The 17,478-nt window shown below is 36.7% G+C and overlaps 1 protein-coding gene across 1 annotated transcript in view; it reads left to right on the top strand.

Moving 5' to 3' along the window:
• Positions 1–17,327, top strand: part of LOC106137782 (uncharacterized) — a 45,263-nt gene extending 27,936 nt beyond the window's left edge. The window contains exons 8-15 of the mRNA XM_060949025.1: positions 1,002–1,107; positions 5,385–5,540; positions 6,083–6,365; positions 7,239–7,566; positions 7,731–7,880; positions 8,113–8,265; positions 8,791–8,887; positions 10,193–17,327. Coding sequence (XP_060805008.1) covers positions 1,002–1,107; positions 5,385–5,540; positions 6,083–6,365; positions 7,239–7,566; positions 7,731–7,880; positions 8,113–8,265; positions 8,791–8,887; positions 10,193–10,277 — 1,358 coding nt within the window. The 3' untranslated portion in view covers positions 10,278–17,327. The remainder of the gene's footprint in view (positions 1–1,001; positions 1,108–5,384; positions 5,541–6,082; positions 6,366–7,238; positions 7,567–7,730; positions 7,881–8,112; positions 8,266–8,790; positions 8,888–10,192) is intronic.
• The last annotated feature ends 151 nt before the right edge of the window (positions 17,328–17,478 follow it).

The following is a 17,478-nucleotide window of genomic DNA, read 5'->3' on the forward strand; positions in this document are numbered from 1 at the left end:
ACGAAGAGGAAACAGTTAATTGCATTTTATTTCTGTGCAATTGAATATGATTCATAATTCATTAATAGAAGTCAGATTTTATAGGAATCGATTCATATTGCAATATCTTAGTGCAAATACGGGAAATAACCACTTGAACTATAAAATAAACATGTTTTGTTCTAATCTTAAATAATTTACAACCGTAGATAAGAGAGTGTAATCAAATCGAGAGATACTAGAAATAGTTTCCTCAATATTCTAGTACAACCTGGCTGTTAGGTCTAATGCATGTAATGTACTGAGCTTAGGGAGAGTTTAAACTGCGTTTTATAAACGTTCGCCTCGCCACGTGACTTAAGTAGGGTGGCAACGCATTGTGGATACTATCGGGATTTTTTTTGCAACTATTTTTAAATGTAGAATTTTAAATTATTGTAAAAGTATTTCATATATCTTTTTTTTTCTGATTGTACTGGGTCTTGGATGTTAATCTATAAAAGTAATTATAAAATATAAAATCGTTGAGTTAGTATCTCGTAACACAACTCTCGAACTTACATCGAGGCTAACTGAATATGTGTACGAGTAATATGTCCCATATAGATTTATGTTTAATATGAACTGCATGTTATTTGTTTTTAATTTGATATATCACACTCTAATGCGAAAGTTTTTAAGTATGCGAGATTTTTTCTTTCACTGGAACATTTACTCGTGATATAGCAATCATCAGAGATTACATGCAGTAATACATACATATCGCACTTATATCTAATAGGAATACGCGGTGATTGTCATTATTTCAACGTGTGAAGTCAAATGGAATGGAAGTATAACATTCATTTTTTTTATTTATTTATATATTTATGTACATCAAGGAAAATAAGAAAAAAAAAACTTAAAATAAAGAGAAATTTAGGACAAGGGCACTACTTATTTCTAGAGAAATTTCTTCTTCTTTTTATTTGTAAACTGCATACGAAGTAGTTGTTGCTCAACTATGTTATATTTGTTGGCAGGTTTGGACACGTCACGTGACGAGCCGGACGCTATGGCGGAGTGGTCGCGCACGCCGCGAATACCCGAAGAGCCGGACTGTGTCGAAGTGTCCAAAGACTTCGTTGGGTGAGCGGTCGATTATAACTGTAAAATAATTATGAGAAAGATGTTATTAGCAGTGTATTAATTTTTTTTTACCGTCAGTCAGTTATTTTATGTCTTTGGTCTACCCCGCACGCGATATTGACGTGATTGTTCAGATAACCCTTTTTCCGATATTTCAAACAGGAACGAAATCTGCTGCTACTTTCCGAGATTAGCGATTATCTTTACTATCTTTACTAATATTATAAAGCTGAAGAATTTGTTTGTTTGAACGCGCTAATCTCAGGAACTACTTGTTTGAATTGAAAAATTATTTTTGTGTTGAATAGACCATTTATCGTGGAAGGCTTTAGGCTATCACGCTGCAACCAGTGTTGCCACCTTGGTGGTTTTTCCACCAGAACTGGAGCCTTTTTAAAGCCTTTAGAGGATTTTTTTAGTAACATAGCGGTTTTATTCTTTTTAGTGGTTTTTAGCGGTTTTTCAGTATGGAATCGGCAACACGTTTTGTCAACAGAGTGTCTGTGTCACTGTCATATTGACAGTGATACTGACACTCTGTACAACACACCTGATTTACGCTTATGTACTTTACCGGGGCGGGGAATCCCTTAGCACAATGAGAATTTCATATTGTTTTATGCTTACTCTATAGCCGGGGAATCCCGTAGCGCAATCGTTGTTAGTGTTTTCTTTTAACTTTGACATTCTATGTATCGAATTTGGTGAGTGCTGTTGAAATCTTAAAAAGTTTGATAAAGTCGTTTGTTAATTGGTTACAGTGTGTGAAGTCGTTATCCTTAATACTATCCAACAATGGAAATTCCTTTAAAGAAAAAAAACTATGCACAAAAGTATAGAAAAGAGTGGGAATCACATGCCGAATTCATATCCTGGCTTAAACCTTTGGTTGGTGATGATACGAAAGCTTTTTGCACATATTGTAAAGTAGAATTACTAGCAAAATTAGTAGACTTGAGAAGACATGCTGAAACAAAGAAGCACAAACAAAAAATGCAAATTATATCCGGCAACCAGATTATACAATTCAAGCCTGATGGTGAGAAGATTTCCAACCCAAAATCGCGCAAAGCTGAAGGAATGCTCGCTCTTTACATTACAGAACATAGCTCAGTTTCCTGTATTGATCATCTGACAGACTTAGTGAAATTAGCTTTCCCTGACTCCAAAGCAACGGATGATTTAAAAATGCATCGTACTAAGTGTACTGAAGTTATTAAAAATATCTTGGCACCACATTTTACTGAAGAACTAATAAAGGATATAGGGGAACAAAAATATAGTCTCATCATTGATGAGTCAACTGACATCAGTACGTGCAAGCAACTTGGTATTGTAATCAGGTATTTTAGTAGAAAACTAAAAAAAATTGTGTCTTCGTTTCTGGCCCTTGAACAACTTGAAACCAGTGATGCAATTGGCATTGTTAAAGCCCTTCTTTCTTGTTTACAAAAATATGGACTAAACAAAAATAAACTGGTTGGATTGGGAACAGACAATGCGTCAGTCATGACTGGCATCAATAATGGAGTGTATAAAATCCTAAAAAATGATATACCTAATTTAATTCTTATCAGATGCACTTGCCACTCTTTACAACTTGCAGTATCGCACGCTTCAGAACATACGCTACCAAGAAATATTGAATTCTTAATTAGAGAAACGTACAATTGGTTTGCCCACTCTACAAAACGTAAAAATGAATATCAAGAAATTTACGAAACTATTAACTGTGGTGAAGCGCCATTAAAAATTCTGCAGGTATGTGACACACGCTGGTTATCCATTGAACCAGCAGTGCGAAGAATTCTGGCACAATGGAAAGAACTGACTTTACATTTTGGGCTTGTAAGTAATCGATGTTACACTGCAGATTTATTATACTCCATGTACAAGGATGAAACTAATTATTTATATTTGCTATTTTTGCAAAGTGTACTTAACGATGTGCAGATTGCATTGAAAAGCTTTGAAAGCGAAAGTGCAAATCCTCTCAAATTATTAAATGTACTGATTACACTTTTACGTTCAGTTTGCAACAGAATACTGTTACCGAACGCAGCAGTTACAGACAAGGATTTTTTAAATATTGATGTTGACCGAAACCTTAACTCGGTCCCATACATGGGGTACCTCTTTGAATCGGAAAGTAAAAAAACATCCTTAACAATTGATACTATATCAGCCATAAAACGTCGCTGTATTGAGTTTAATGTGAAGCTAGCCAAGGAAATTCAACAAAGACTGCCACCCAATTATAATGTGCTGGAATTGATATCAAAATTAGACCCAGAGACCAAGGTAAGGACAATTCCATTTCAGAACTAGCTGAAGAACTTGGCTATACTGCTCAATACATTGACAAGATATTGAATCAGTGGCACAATATCTGTTTTAACCAGTGGGAAAATACAAAAGATGTTATAAAATTTTGGGTTGAGGTAGATAATTACCGAAACGCAGCAGGTATAAATGACTTTGAAGAACTAGTTGATCTAGCCATATCTGCGTTATCATTACCCCAATCTAATGCGGGTATCGAGAGAATTTTCAGTGTGATGAACACCGTAAAAAGCAAACTACGAAACAAGATGGCTGATCCTCTACTAAATGCGATAATTTTTATCAGAAATAGATTAAAAGTTATTGATGCAAAATGTTACAATTATGAATTACCAAGCGATGTTATTGCAGCTATTGGAAAAAACACAAAGTACTCTTTTAAAAATCAACCACATGCGACAACATCTGCATCGACGTCGGCGTCGACGTCATCGACAGTAGTTTCGGCGTCAGTGAATTATGAAGATGTTATGGACGATATAACTTTTGATAATCTTGAATTTTAATTTCAATGTAAATTGCAGACCTCTTTGACAGGTCTGATATATTTCTGGTCGAACTATACAACTGGTTTCTCTTGATTACTGTACTGATTATTTTCAAATTAATAACTAATGAACATAGTTATGTTGTTTTATTTAATTTCCTATACTATAGATAGGGTATACTACCCGTCGGAAATATCTGCGGAGTGCGGACCTCGCTGCAATGCTCTACCCCTCGAGGTTTTTTAGAAATGTATTGTTTTTATTTGAAACTTATTCTAAGGCGTTGTATAAAAGTATAAAAATATATAGGCACATAAAAAATAGATTCCTTTTTTTTACTATCTCTCCAGATTGCATGAAGTCATCAAGCCAGGTCCGCAGGTATTTCCGACGGGTTATACTAATTATGTTGAAAATTGTAATCTTAAATGTGATATTTCAATAATAATTTGGAGATATTTGGTGGATTTTTTGCGGTCCAAATTTGTGAAATCTGGCGACATTTTACTTTTGACCTAGCGCTTTATAAAAATCGAAGGTGGCAACACTGGCTGCAACTATTAAAAGCGAAGAAATAATGGAAAACGTGAAAAAACGTGCACGTGTGCCGTGTGGTTCCCGGCACTATTACAAAAAAGAATAGGACCACTCCATCTCTTTCCCATGGATGTCGTAAAAGGCGACTAAGGGATAGGCTTATAAACTTAGGATTCCTCTTTTAGGCGATGGGCTAGCAACCTGTCACTATTTGAATCTCGGTTCTATCATTAAGCCAAATAGCTGAACGTGGCCATTCAGTCTTTTCAAGACTGTTGGCTCTGTCTACCCCGCAAGGGATATAGACGTGATCATATGTATGTATGTATGTATGTGAAAAAACGGGGTAAATTATTCATCCTTGAGATCTTCAATGATGCCCAAAATAACTATTCCACGCAGACGAAATCGCGGGCACAGCTAGTTATATATACATTTACATTTATTTATATTAGTAGTTAAGTGATGATTAGTACTCCATTTAATCCCTGAGTTCAGCGGTTTAAAAGTAACGAATTTTGAGTGCACCGCTATACCCACGGAACAGATTACACAGATTGAGTTAGCCTTGAAGTAAGTTCGAGTCTTAACTCAATCTACGTAATCGAGTGAGATACTAACCCAACTATACTATATTTAACATCCATAAATACTTATATTAGTACCTGTATCAAATAGTATAATAAATAATATACCCAATCATATAAATTTTTGCCAACTAAAAACATTAGCTTTAAAAAAAATACTTATATAGATAAACAGCCAAGACTTAGAGAACACTAAGACTTAGACTTAGACCAATTAGAGAAAGTTCATTTCTCATCGTCCCTGGTCGGGATTCGAACTCGGGTGTGACCGACAAGCGCACCACCGCTACAGTTCTATGACAGTCCTCCACTGGATCCCCAGGTCCCGCGCGGTGGCCATCCTGCACTCGCGCACGTCGTCGCTGGGCGTGGAGGAGGAGGCGCGCGGCTACCTGCCCATGGCGCGCCCCGAGCCCGGCCTGGTCTCCTCCAGCGGCTCCGTGTGCAGCGGGACCCCCTCCACCGACCCTCGGTTCAGGTGAGCGGCTCTCCACGTGCCACTTGCTGTGTTGGTATGGCGTAAATTTTTGACGCATATTTCACAGGAGATAAGTTAGCGTGTTGACTAATTTTAGGAAAATGGTGACGGATTAAGAGACATGAAGATGTTTAGAATACCAGTTTTCTCTTTTGTCAGGAACTAGATTGGTTTTATTTTAATAAAAATAATCGTTTACGAAGCAGAAGCTTAAAACCAAATGTCGTGCTTTTTGGTTTAGTTAGTACCTATAAGGTACTAACTAAAAACTTATTTGTTTTCCGTGTCGAAATTAACTGAACTTAGTTTGTAAGATAAAATTTGTACTATATCGAATAGTAGATCAAGATAAGTACCTTAAAATATCTTAATACTTAAAAAATAATCTTATAGAAAGAACCTTCGATACATGTAGGTTATGAAGATTGTATATGTGATCTGCTAGGTCAAGGAATGCTTAAAGTGATGTTACTCTGTACTATGTATGTATGATTTCTAAGTTTTTTGTTAATTCCTAATATACATTTGTTCCCCGTGGGCAGCGAGTACCAGCTGGAGCCGGCGACGTCGCACATCGTGGAGGGCGGGCGGCCGCCGCGCGCCTACAGCGTGGGCTCGCGGCCGGCGCGCGCGGAGCCGCCGCGGCACCGCGCCTACAGCGTGGGCGCGCAGCACGCGGCGCGCGCGCTGCCCGCGTCCGCGCCGCTGCTGCCGCGCGCCTCCGCCGAGGACCTCATGGAGCTGGACTTCTCCGCCAACTCCGCGCGCTCCACGCTGGCCGGCCTGGCCCACATGGGGCACAGGGCGGCCGAGCCCGCTACCAAGGTGAGGATGATGCCTTCTCTATTTTGTTTTATATGCATTTTTTCAGGGTGGTGCACGCAAGCTAAGGCTCATAAATACTAAGGTAGATTTTGGATTATGTAGTTAATTCGTTTAACATAATTGTTTTTATAAAAAAAGATGCTTAGCATGCATTAGCATAGCATGCTTTTATCACAATAATGTAGTAATACTACACTAGCACAGCGTCTACGTCGTAGCAGATCTGGCGTATAGCATCTACGTCGTAGCAGATCTGGCGTATAGCATCTACGTCGTAGCAGATCTGGCATAGCATCTACGTCGTAGCGGATCTGGCGTAGCGCCTACGTCGTAGCAGATCTGGCGTACAGCACGTACCTCGTAGCGGATCTGGCGTAGCGCCTACGTCGTAGCAGATCTGGCGTACAGCACGTACCTCGTAGCGGATCTGGCGTAGCGCCTACGTCGTAGCAGATCTGGCGTACAGCACGTACCTCGTAGCGGATCTGGCGTACCGCCTACGTCGTAGCAGATCTGGCGTACAGCACGTACCTCGTAGCGGATCTGGCGTACCGCCTACGTCGTAGCAGATCTAGCGAAGCACTTAAGTCGAAGCAATTTTTTTGTAGCTATTGTAGTATTTCGAAATTATTAAGCTCATACAAATAGAAAAATAAGTTACTTCAAAAACAAAGTTTAATTATAATATCAAAATGGAAAACACACCTCAAATGATCTTTTTGTCTTTTTTTTATTTAGCCAATTAGTTTTCCGTTTCTCTGATTTCAAGGTCGATTTTCTCATCTTTCCTTAGTATTTCCCAGGTCTAATTTCTATACCTTCAAATCTACTTAAAAAACGCAGAGTCAATGACTAAGAAATCCTTTACTCCAGGTGGTAATAGCGCGTACGCCTCCATCGACGATCGGCTTCATGGAGCGTCGCCCCGTGGACGAGTACGTGGACATGTCGCCGCGGAACGCCGGCTACGTGGAGATGAGGCCCGGGGACGCGTCCCGCTCGCCGCCCACCGCCGCCCTGCCCACCCCCACGCTGCCCCCGCCCACGCTGCCCACCCCCACGCTGCCCACAACCGGCTCCTTGGCCACGCCAGACGGTTACGTGGAGATGAACTACACGAGAGCACCGACGAAGCCGATCCCCATAGCGCAAAGGGTCACGCCGCCGACTAATATACCCAGTGTTGCCAGTACGAGTCATGGTAAGTTTGTTTTACATGTCTGCTTTTTCCAAATTAAGTTTCATACTGTTCTTAAGCGAGTTCTTCCACGTGTTTTCACGTTCATGTTAAGTTCATCTTCTGCACTAAATTCTATGCAATCAAGTTTTAAATTAATATGAATATACATATTTTTGTCTGTTCAGCGGCGTCGATCCCGGACCCCCCCTGGCTGCGGGCGAGCTCCCCCCCGCTGCGTACGCCCCTGGGCTCGCAGATCCTGTTCCCGCTGTCGCTGGACTCGCCGGCCGAGCCCGGGGACCACAAGGAGGACATCTTGGACGATGATGAGATGCGTGAGTATATCCATATTATAAATTTGATAAATAAAATGTGTTCGATAAATCTTTTTTTATTTAGCACGCAGAGATTGTGGCAAAATTAGTCTCTGCCTACGGTGAATAGAGGCGTGTTTTAGTTTGTGACTGATTGCTGTTTAATAAACGCATTTTATAGAATTTTTATAAAAATTCTATATTTATATTCATTTTATATTATATTTATATTTGTTTTGTGTTACATTTGAAGAACATTTTGACCCCCTCCACCCAGCGGACGCCCCCCACCCGCTGTCGACGGTGCGCGAGATCTCGGAGGAGGGCCGCCGCAGCCCCTCGCCCTCGACGCCCGCCTCCCCCGCCTCGCCGCAGTACGTGCAGCTCGCGTCCCCCCCGCCGCCCGGTCAGTGCTTCGTATTGTATTAGTTCAAATTATTCAATTATATTTTTAGAGTGTTTATAAAGATACCAAACTTTAACAATATTTCCGTCATTAGAAATCGATAATATAAAAAAATAATTTTTGTCCCACACACTTATAGCACAGCCCGATGAAGAAAAATTTCCAATTTACAATTGACAATATTGAAATAACAAAAATAATCGTTAACATATGAAATGACATGTTTGAAATTTGGCTCATGCTAAAAGGACGTAATGACGCAATGACGTCATTTTTTTGTCAACGTTATCAGTCTTAAAACAAAAACTAATTATCAGTTGTTGAATTAAAGCTAGCAGCAGAAGATTACATGTAACTTCTTAACTTCGCTTCGTCATAAAGATGACGTTTTAGCTTCGATATTGTCTTTTATTATTTTTTCAAAAATAGGTAAATAGTTATCAAAATCTACTATTAAATCTACTTTAGACTGACGAAAAAAAACCATTTAAAAAAATGACAGCAACTTATTAAAAATTATTGCAGGCGGCGATGCGGCGTGCGCGCAGCCGGCGCGGTTCGCGCTGCGCGGCTCGCCGTCGCCGCCGCCGCTGCACTACGCCGCGCTCGACCTCGAGCCCAGGTCAGTGTGCTTTGTTTCTGTTTGTACAATCCAATATGTCTCTCTGGTGTCGAAATAAAACAACCAGTGATATTGGATCGAGAGAATATATTGCATGAAAAAACACTTAAGTATAGTAAATAATTAAAGAGAAACCATAGCGCAATCTAAATAAAAATAATATCGAACAACGCCATCTAATGACAGGTTGATGAACTAAACTTCTAAGGAACAATATTTAAAACTTATACACTGTTAGACATTCAAATGTGCGCGTATCCGAATGCAGGATGTACCCGAGTGCCACCTACACGGACCTCTTAAAAAAATTATTCATGATGTCAGCCATTACATAGATGCTACATGTTATTATACGATTTATACAATAAATACAAAGAGTGCATAAAATTAGTGTTCCTCATTGAGTACGCCCTTCCAATACACAATAGTTTCGCATCCTTATCTGTTCCTCAGTTGAACCCTCCGCTATTTTATTCCGGGATCTAGGATCGCGACCATACAGAATTTCTTCACCTTGTCAGCGCACAAGGTTTTTGAACTTCAATCTACTAATTGAAGGTCAAATAAAATCTTCGATTCGATACTACCGGAGCCGCGGTTTCGTCCAAGTATATAATGGTGCGTACGGACTGGTGAAACGCAACATGAAATGTTTCATTGTATGTTCGCTGCAAGCGTGGACGTATGACGCGCCCTTACCGCGCATTCACTACGAACATCCCGCGTACGTCTGTTTCCGGCATTCAGCGAATACGGCCCGTCGACACATGTTTTTTTCTTAGTACGCGTCACTAACCGATAGATCACACGAAGAATGGAGTCCAAAAACTTGGACACGTTCTTGCTATGACGATTTATCAGTACTTCGTTCTTAATAAATAATACATGAACTCATAAAAAACGTCGAAGGCTTCGTGATACATTGCAGCAATGTGTACGTCGAATACTTTCATTACATGATACATTTCACGTTACGTTTTACCAGTATGTACGCACCGTCATAAATCACGACTTACATTTTATAATGGATCGTACAGAAAAAAATACTATTTTGATTTTACATGTCTACAATGTGGACGCTTTATTAATTTATTTAAAAATATATAAAGATAAATTTATAATTTTCTGTGTGACCTGCTGTACTATTTTGCAACGCTTAAAAAAACGAGAAAAATCAAATTATCTCCACCATTACAATCCGAAATCATTAAACACTTTTTCTACCGCCAACTTTTAAATATTGGTCCTTCGAGCCGTATAACGCTGTTTCACAACTATGCTGATTCTATTTTGTTTTAATTACAGAAGAGGAGCGACGACAGCGCCTCTCCGAACGTACACGCAAATCGACTTCGTTCGCAGCGAGAAACTTGCCGCGGACGGGTCTTAGGCTGACCACAAATGGATATTAGCGTGGTCAGAATTGATGGTAACTTATACGAAGTGATTCGGAAACGCATCGGAAGTGAAGTGTATAGGAAGTGCTTCGCGAAGACTGCGTGATAAATCGAAATCACATCTGTTAATGCTTCGCAAGTGATTCCGTGATGCTACGGTTATTAATCCGTAATGCTTCGCAAGTGTTTCGGAAACATAGTCTTGGGACTGTAAATTTGTACAGATATGGAAACCTATGTGTTGTATAATGTATAGAAAACTGACCTCCTATAGGTCTTCTGATAGGGGGTCAGATCTTTTATGATCCTAGATTGAAAAGGATTTTGTCAACAGAAGCGTCGATATACAATAACTATTTTATTTTAATAGGAAGACCAATAGCAAATTACAAAAAATCAAATAGAAATACAGTTATCCAGCAAATAAAATCTAAATAAAATTACAACTAAATAGTTTTGTTTTAAACACATAGGATCGTCCTTAAACGAAGTAAATAGTATAAAAACAGAAAGTTAACTACGCGAAGTGAATATAGATAAACTAAATATAGTAAGTTAAGTACCGTCTCGTCGAAATTGCGCTTGCGCAGTCAAAAGTTAAGTGGGCTATGCGAGGCGATGTCGATAGGAAATTTTACCATAACATTTGTGAACACAGAATGGCTAGAGAAAAAAATACAAAGTCCCCATAACTAATAAATAAATAACAAAAAAATATTGAAAAATACAAATGTTGTTAAAAATATAAGTAAATTTCAGGTTTTTTATGAAATTTGATTCTGAATAACTTTCAAGAAGGATTTTTAACTATAACGAATTAAATGAAAACTAATATCTTCATTGCACAAAAATTTACACAGCTACAAGAAATAGTACATAGTTATAAAAGAAATAAATCACTTGCAATGGCGGACTTATCCAATCGCCTTCTGTAAAACTAATGTTATGGTGACGTCACATGTTCTCTCCCGGATTTCGCTTCGTATTTGTATCTGAGAGTTACAAATACGAAGGTGTTCCAGGATCGTTGGAATAGCTTTTCAAATACTAATTATGTTCTCACACTATTTCAATGCGAATTATTCAATTTTTTTTCAATCGTAGGCGGTTTTCTTTTTACAAAACTTATTCATTTTATATTTTATTACATCTTACAAAACAAAACCTAAAAAAAAAACAAAGAAGTTCACGAATTGTACTTTAAGGGTTGAGTAATGCTGCATGATAAAAAAAAAGTGTGACAATTCCTCCAAGACCTCTTCACTTCGCTTTTTACCTTCTTAAATATCAGAAAAACGGCTTGAAGTCGTCTCACTTCGTCTAGTTTCTAGTTCATTATTAATTTAATTATATTAAAACTGTACAGCGGATAAGTTTAATACACTATTAAGACTAAAATAACTCCAAAAATTCTCTTAATGTACATAATTAATTAGTCTTCGTGTTTTGTTATACGCTGATATTTATTTAAGTCCTTCTCTTTGTACGGTGAGCGGCAGATTAAGTATGACGGAATATTTGATTACAAATACAAAGTTACGATTGAACTTGATGCCACTGTATTTCACGTCATGGTTGGGACATAGATACGAATTTACGCTTGTAATCGATACTTATAACTTGAATAATGTATTTGTAGATTTAATATTAAATATATATACAAAAGTGCTTTTGTCATGTGATTCATTATATTGTTTATGCGACAGACATGTAATATTAGAATTGATTATTAACTAAGGACGAACTGTATAGCAAAAAAAATATTGAATTAAATACAGAGAACCATTTTATGTATACCAAAATAATTACATCGAACTTAAATTCAGAATATTATAAAAAGTTACCTATGTTGTACGTAAAATATATTTATTATCTTTTCAATCGATAAAGAACAATTTTTATTAACGCAATATTATGTCTAAAGAATATATTTTTAAGCTCACATTTTAATTAATAGGCGTAGTCATATTAACACTGTTATAAGCGTAATTACGTGTCGTATGTCCATTGTAATGCTACACGGGACGGTCGCACGCTGTGAGATCAGTAATCTGTACGTGTGAAATTAAAAATAATTATGCAACGGTTGTGAGGGAGGCCTAAAGTAGTGTTCAGTTTATGTTCCCTTATAAATATACTGCCTATTGTGTTCTTAGGATACTATATGTTCATTTGTGAACTGTGCAATTTACGCAAGAAGGTCATTGGTGATATTGAGTTTATCGGATATCAAAATAGTTTGAACATTACAATAAAAAAAATCTGAATAGTTTAAACTGTCATATTCAGAATCCGGAAGTCGACATATTGGCGGTCTTAATTTGAAGCGTGATTTTTCCAATTTGTGTGTTTAAAAATTCATACATACTCAACATGAATTCTCCTTCGACTACGGTTTCAGTGTGTGGCTTCATGCAACATGATAGATAAATGGTTGATCGAATGAAATAGCACCGTAAAAGTGCTCGAACGATCGATTATTTTAAAAATTATCGAATGAATATTCTCAATATATTACTTGGTCTTCTTGCATTATACCAGACATTTACTGATAAAGTTACTACTGTTAGTTATTGGCCCGAGTTGACGGAACCGTTCCTGATTCATTCAATTGAAATTTAAGATGTTATTACTTCGTTAATTTGTTTTTTTTTTTTTTTATTATGTACATTTAAATGTGACTGCACTATTTCTTAAGTTTTTAAACAGTGTTTTAATTTATTACGGTTATCACAATAGAAATATTAGATGACTATTGAGAAGACGATACTTAATTGTTATTAGTTTCTCATTTATAGTTTTTTTTATTATCAGAAATGTTTGGAAAATGCAGTAAAATGAATGCGAACGTCAGCTCCGGCCGTCACCGACCGAGATTGTCGATAAGAAAGTTTTAATCTTTTTATCAATTATTTTATCATCTGTTGATTAATTTATCACAACAATAAAATAAATACATGTTACAAATAAAAATATTTTAATTTTTACCAATAAAATAATCACACAAACTCTTCCATTTTATTATTTTTTGTAATAATAAGAGTGATTTTATTATTTTATAAACAATTTCTTTTCGATGTCTCGGTCAATGTGTTGTTAACGTAAATTATGTGTTCATACCGAAAATAAATCTGTTCATATAATGTTTATCTACATCCAAATTATAGTATTTTGCATCGTTAAGATTTTAAACACAGAGGTGGATATTATTATATTTTTTTTTCTTATTTATTATATATATGTAATAGAAAAGTAATTCTGAACAACCAGTGTTGTTCACATTTGTTATATTTATGTGTTACATATGAATTGTGCAGGATCTTACTTCATTATCCTCGTGTTATCAGCGCTTTTCAAAGAATAAAAAAAAATACGGCAATTACAAAAAAATTCTAAGAGCACCTACGTTCATTTAAAAAGCCATAGGTTTTACGAGGTTAACATAATGTGTTAGCTATAGTTATTGTTGTTGTAAAAGTAAATAGTACCGGAGATATGTTTATTTACATAAGTGCAATTAATGTGTTCTATACCTCAGGAAATTTGTTGTCGTCATTGGGTAATTCCATGCTCTAAAAAGTATAGAAATCTTCATTGGTGGCGATAGCGTAAAGGCTTTCGTCGTGATTTTACGAAACCTGCATTCATATGAAATAGAACAAAAACATTCTTCTCTCATTGCTTCGGACGACTAAATTGAAAGAGAGATAAATAAATGTACCTTGTCCAAGAGTCGTGAATTTGTGAGATGTAAATATAATTGTTTGTTACTATAATCAAATAATACAGTAAAATGTTAGCTTTACACGTTTGCAGGTTCCGTAAAGTCGACGTTGGTGTAAAATCAGTTCGCTTGGAGATTTCGCGTCACTCGGGGATTTTATTATAGCACTGAATGTTGCCACTTTAACGTAGTGAAAATTGCAACATTTGCGTAACTGTGAATTAAAACAATGATTCAATTAACATCGGGTGATCTGTCCCGGCGAACTTACGACTATAGCGCGTAATGGCCAATAAATGAATGCTACATTCCGGCACTGAAGCGATTTGACTAGTCTCGTGTGTTCAAATACTTCCTAAATGAGTAATTGTTTAGTTTCATAGGTAATATGCTTTTTGCCGCGCTCTTTAAAAAGTAATGGGACCTGTATAATGCCTGACTGAGTCAACACCAAATTTTTTATATTGAAATGAACGTTATTTATTGTGGTTTCCTCCGTGAGTTACATAAAAGAGGAATTGCGTCTATAATGGACAGACGTATTACAACAGGGGTCTTGTTTCGTAAACATAACTCAAGTCGCATGATAGTTACTATTATATCACAGTAAAATTGTTTTTAATCTGCTATGATGAAAATGATATGTGAATCCCAGATTAACCCCGACTGTAGATGACGATATATCATAAAAATTGTAAGCTTTAAAAAAATATGCCAGGAAAAATTGAGCAAAACGGTTTTTGTATTGGATCGCTAGATAATGATAGCTGTAGATTGTGTAATTATATCGTGTTGTGTAGCGCAAACTGAAGCAATTTTGATGTGAAACCGGGCGGTCTCGCTCGAGTCGTGATGTTGTCGAGTGTTAGCGATAGATTCCACCAGTAGTCAAAGATTTACGATGTGACAGCTCCTCGGCCAATCAGAAATTTGCACGTGTTACGTGCGGTGTTGTGATTGGTTGAATGTGAAACGTAGGAAACTCAAATTTGATTCGCGTCCATTGATTGGACGTGGAGTGAAGATGCGATTGCATTGACACAGAATGTAATGAAAAAGCGAGCGTTGAATTTCCAACTTTATTTGTAAAAAAGTATAAAGGTATTTTATAAATTCAAAGAACAAAATTCGCCGTAAAATTTGTTGAACGGGATCATTGAAATTCTACTTTATATTATGTAATTAGGTGATTGCTTAGTAAATGAGAAACCAAGAAATTCGCCTGATTCAAATAAGTCAAACTTGTGTTTGTTATGATAAGTGACTAAGTCAAACCCCTATGAGTTAAAAACTCGAGGCTCACTAGATGTAAGTGTCAATGGAAGCGCGTCTCATGATAATATTGTTATGTAAACGATTTTATTGTAGTGTAGTATTGGCTCGGCTGAAGATTAACACTGAACGATCAGCGTTTCTCGTTTTAGGATAAATCTTGTTTGTAGAGCACCTGTTTGAGAAACAACCGCATCTATGAGATGCCACAGTGCTTGTATATAAGCACGAAAAAGTACGTTTAGTATTAAATATAGCTACTAAATTAATTTCATTTGTTTTCACGCGTCGATTTCTGATGTATAAATTGTTTAGACGATAGCTTGTTTAAGAGACGCCTATATAATGCAAAGTTGTAATAGAAATAGGAGTAATTGGTCTTACATTATTCTTGATTCTATGATCATTTGAGAATCGCTGGTCTGTTTGTATTGCTCTCGGTTTGAGCTTATTAGTTCACCTGGCGCCGACCGCTGTGGCGTGCGATATCAACTAGAACGGGACATTTGATGACCTATCAACAAGATTAGCTAATTTTTATTAGTAGTATTAAGAAACTAAAAGTATACCTACATCTATCCGAGGGGTAGACAGAGACAAGTTAAAAGTACAGTAAAGTATGATCGATGTTTTGTTACTGTTTTATTGATCTATTGCAAGGATTTGTATTTCGAAATGTAAAACTTAATGTCTGCAAATTTCGAAATTTTAATTTGAAAAGAAAATGTAGTTTGCGATTATTTTGACCAAATGTTATAAATATTTGGAAAATTTGCTAAGCATTGCATATGAAATATGTAGCTATATTCACATAGAAATTTTGTGTGGACTGTTTATTTATAAATAGATAAACATCTTTAGCAAAGATTGAGTCCACACCATCTGAATTTAAGCATTTAAATAGCAATTTAGCTTTGAAAAAATTTTGCTATTAATATTTTCATTGTGGAATCACTACTAGGTTGGAGTTATAGGCAAGGTTTAGGAAGAATTAATAGGAAAGTTGCAAAAAATATTTAAGATTCGCACGCCTCATTGGTTGGTCAAGTTAGTAGCCATTACGCAGTTAGCTAGTGCCACCTCGCAATTATCTAGTACCGTGTTAGATATATATTACTATATATACATTTACTTTATTCCACATAGATTAAGATGTGTTGAGTTTAAACACTAGTTGTAAGCATAGACGGGTAACGACTAAGAATAAAGAGAAAGGTCGATGGTGGAATCTCCTTTTAAAATATGCCGCAAATATCGATAGTCAATTGTTATACAAAGTTAATAATTTTATATACACACGCAGCACAAAAAGTTATACCAAGACTTTGCAAGGTCACAAAAATGGTTTATATTTTCCAAACGAAATATTGCATATTCTAAAAGGAGCTTTTGGCTTCATTTACATTGGTTAGACTTGTGTTTGCGACATCGAAAGCTAGTGTGAATGCGGCCTTATATTAACTTTTATAATTATACAAATAAGTTAACTCCGCGAACGATCGTCATGACAAAAGGAGTTATTATGAAATGTATACTAGTCCCATTGCAAGTTAACACAGATTTTTGCATAAAAATGTTCCTGTAACGGCGTAAATAGCGTTTTTTTAGATAAAATAAAAAAAAATAGTGAGTAAATAATTTAACAAATAGACAGTTATTTTAGTGTACGGGGTGTCGAGGGCTACGCTGCGCGGGCTTACGGACGTGAGGCGGGAACAGGCGCTGACAATTTTGTTGTTTTTTGGATAAAAAATTATATATTTTTTTACAAATGGTGCTACTGTTTTGTTTTAGTCAATAGCTCGAGCTGTACTGCCACTGTAGATAGCCGCGCGTTGAGAACGCGTCTCATATCACACGTCGATACATAGCGACATCCTCCGATACGTTAGGTGTAGTCTAGCTTTTGTAACGCGGCAGTCGCGGGTGCGCCCGCCAATTTCATTATTGAATTTCTAAATCTAATATTTAGTACGTTAAATTTTGTTTACTTTCATATTACGATTATATTGTAAATAAAATAAAAAGCTTTGGATTTGCGCATTTGTTTGATTGGTTTTAATTTCAATCCTTTCCCTTAGTTTGACCAAATGAATACGGGGGAAATCTGATTGTCTGAATGATTAAAATTGTTAGATCAGCGCTGGCTGTGTAGCGTATTGTTTACAGCCAGCATTATGCTGAGGAGGTACCCCTTT

The sequence above is a fragment of the Amyelois transitella genome, chromosome 17, assembly GCF_032362555.1.
Source record: "Amyelois transitella isolate CPQ chromosome 17, ilAmyTran1.1, whole genome shotgun sequence".
In the NCBI taxonomy this organism is placed as follows: Eukaryota; Metazoa; Arthropoda; class Insecta; order Lepidoptera; family Pyralidae; genus Amyelois; species Amyelois transitella.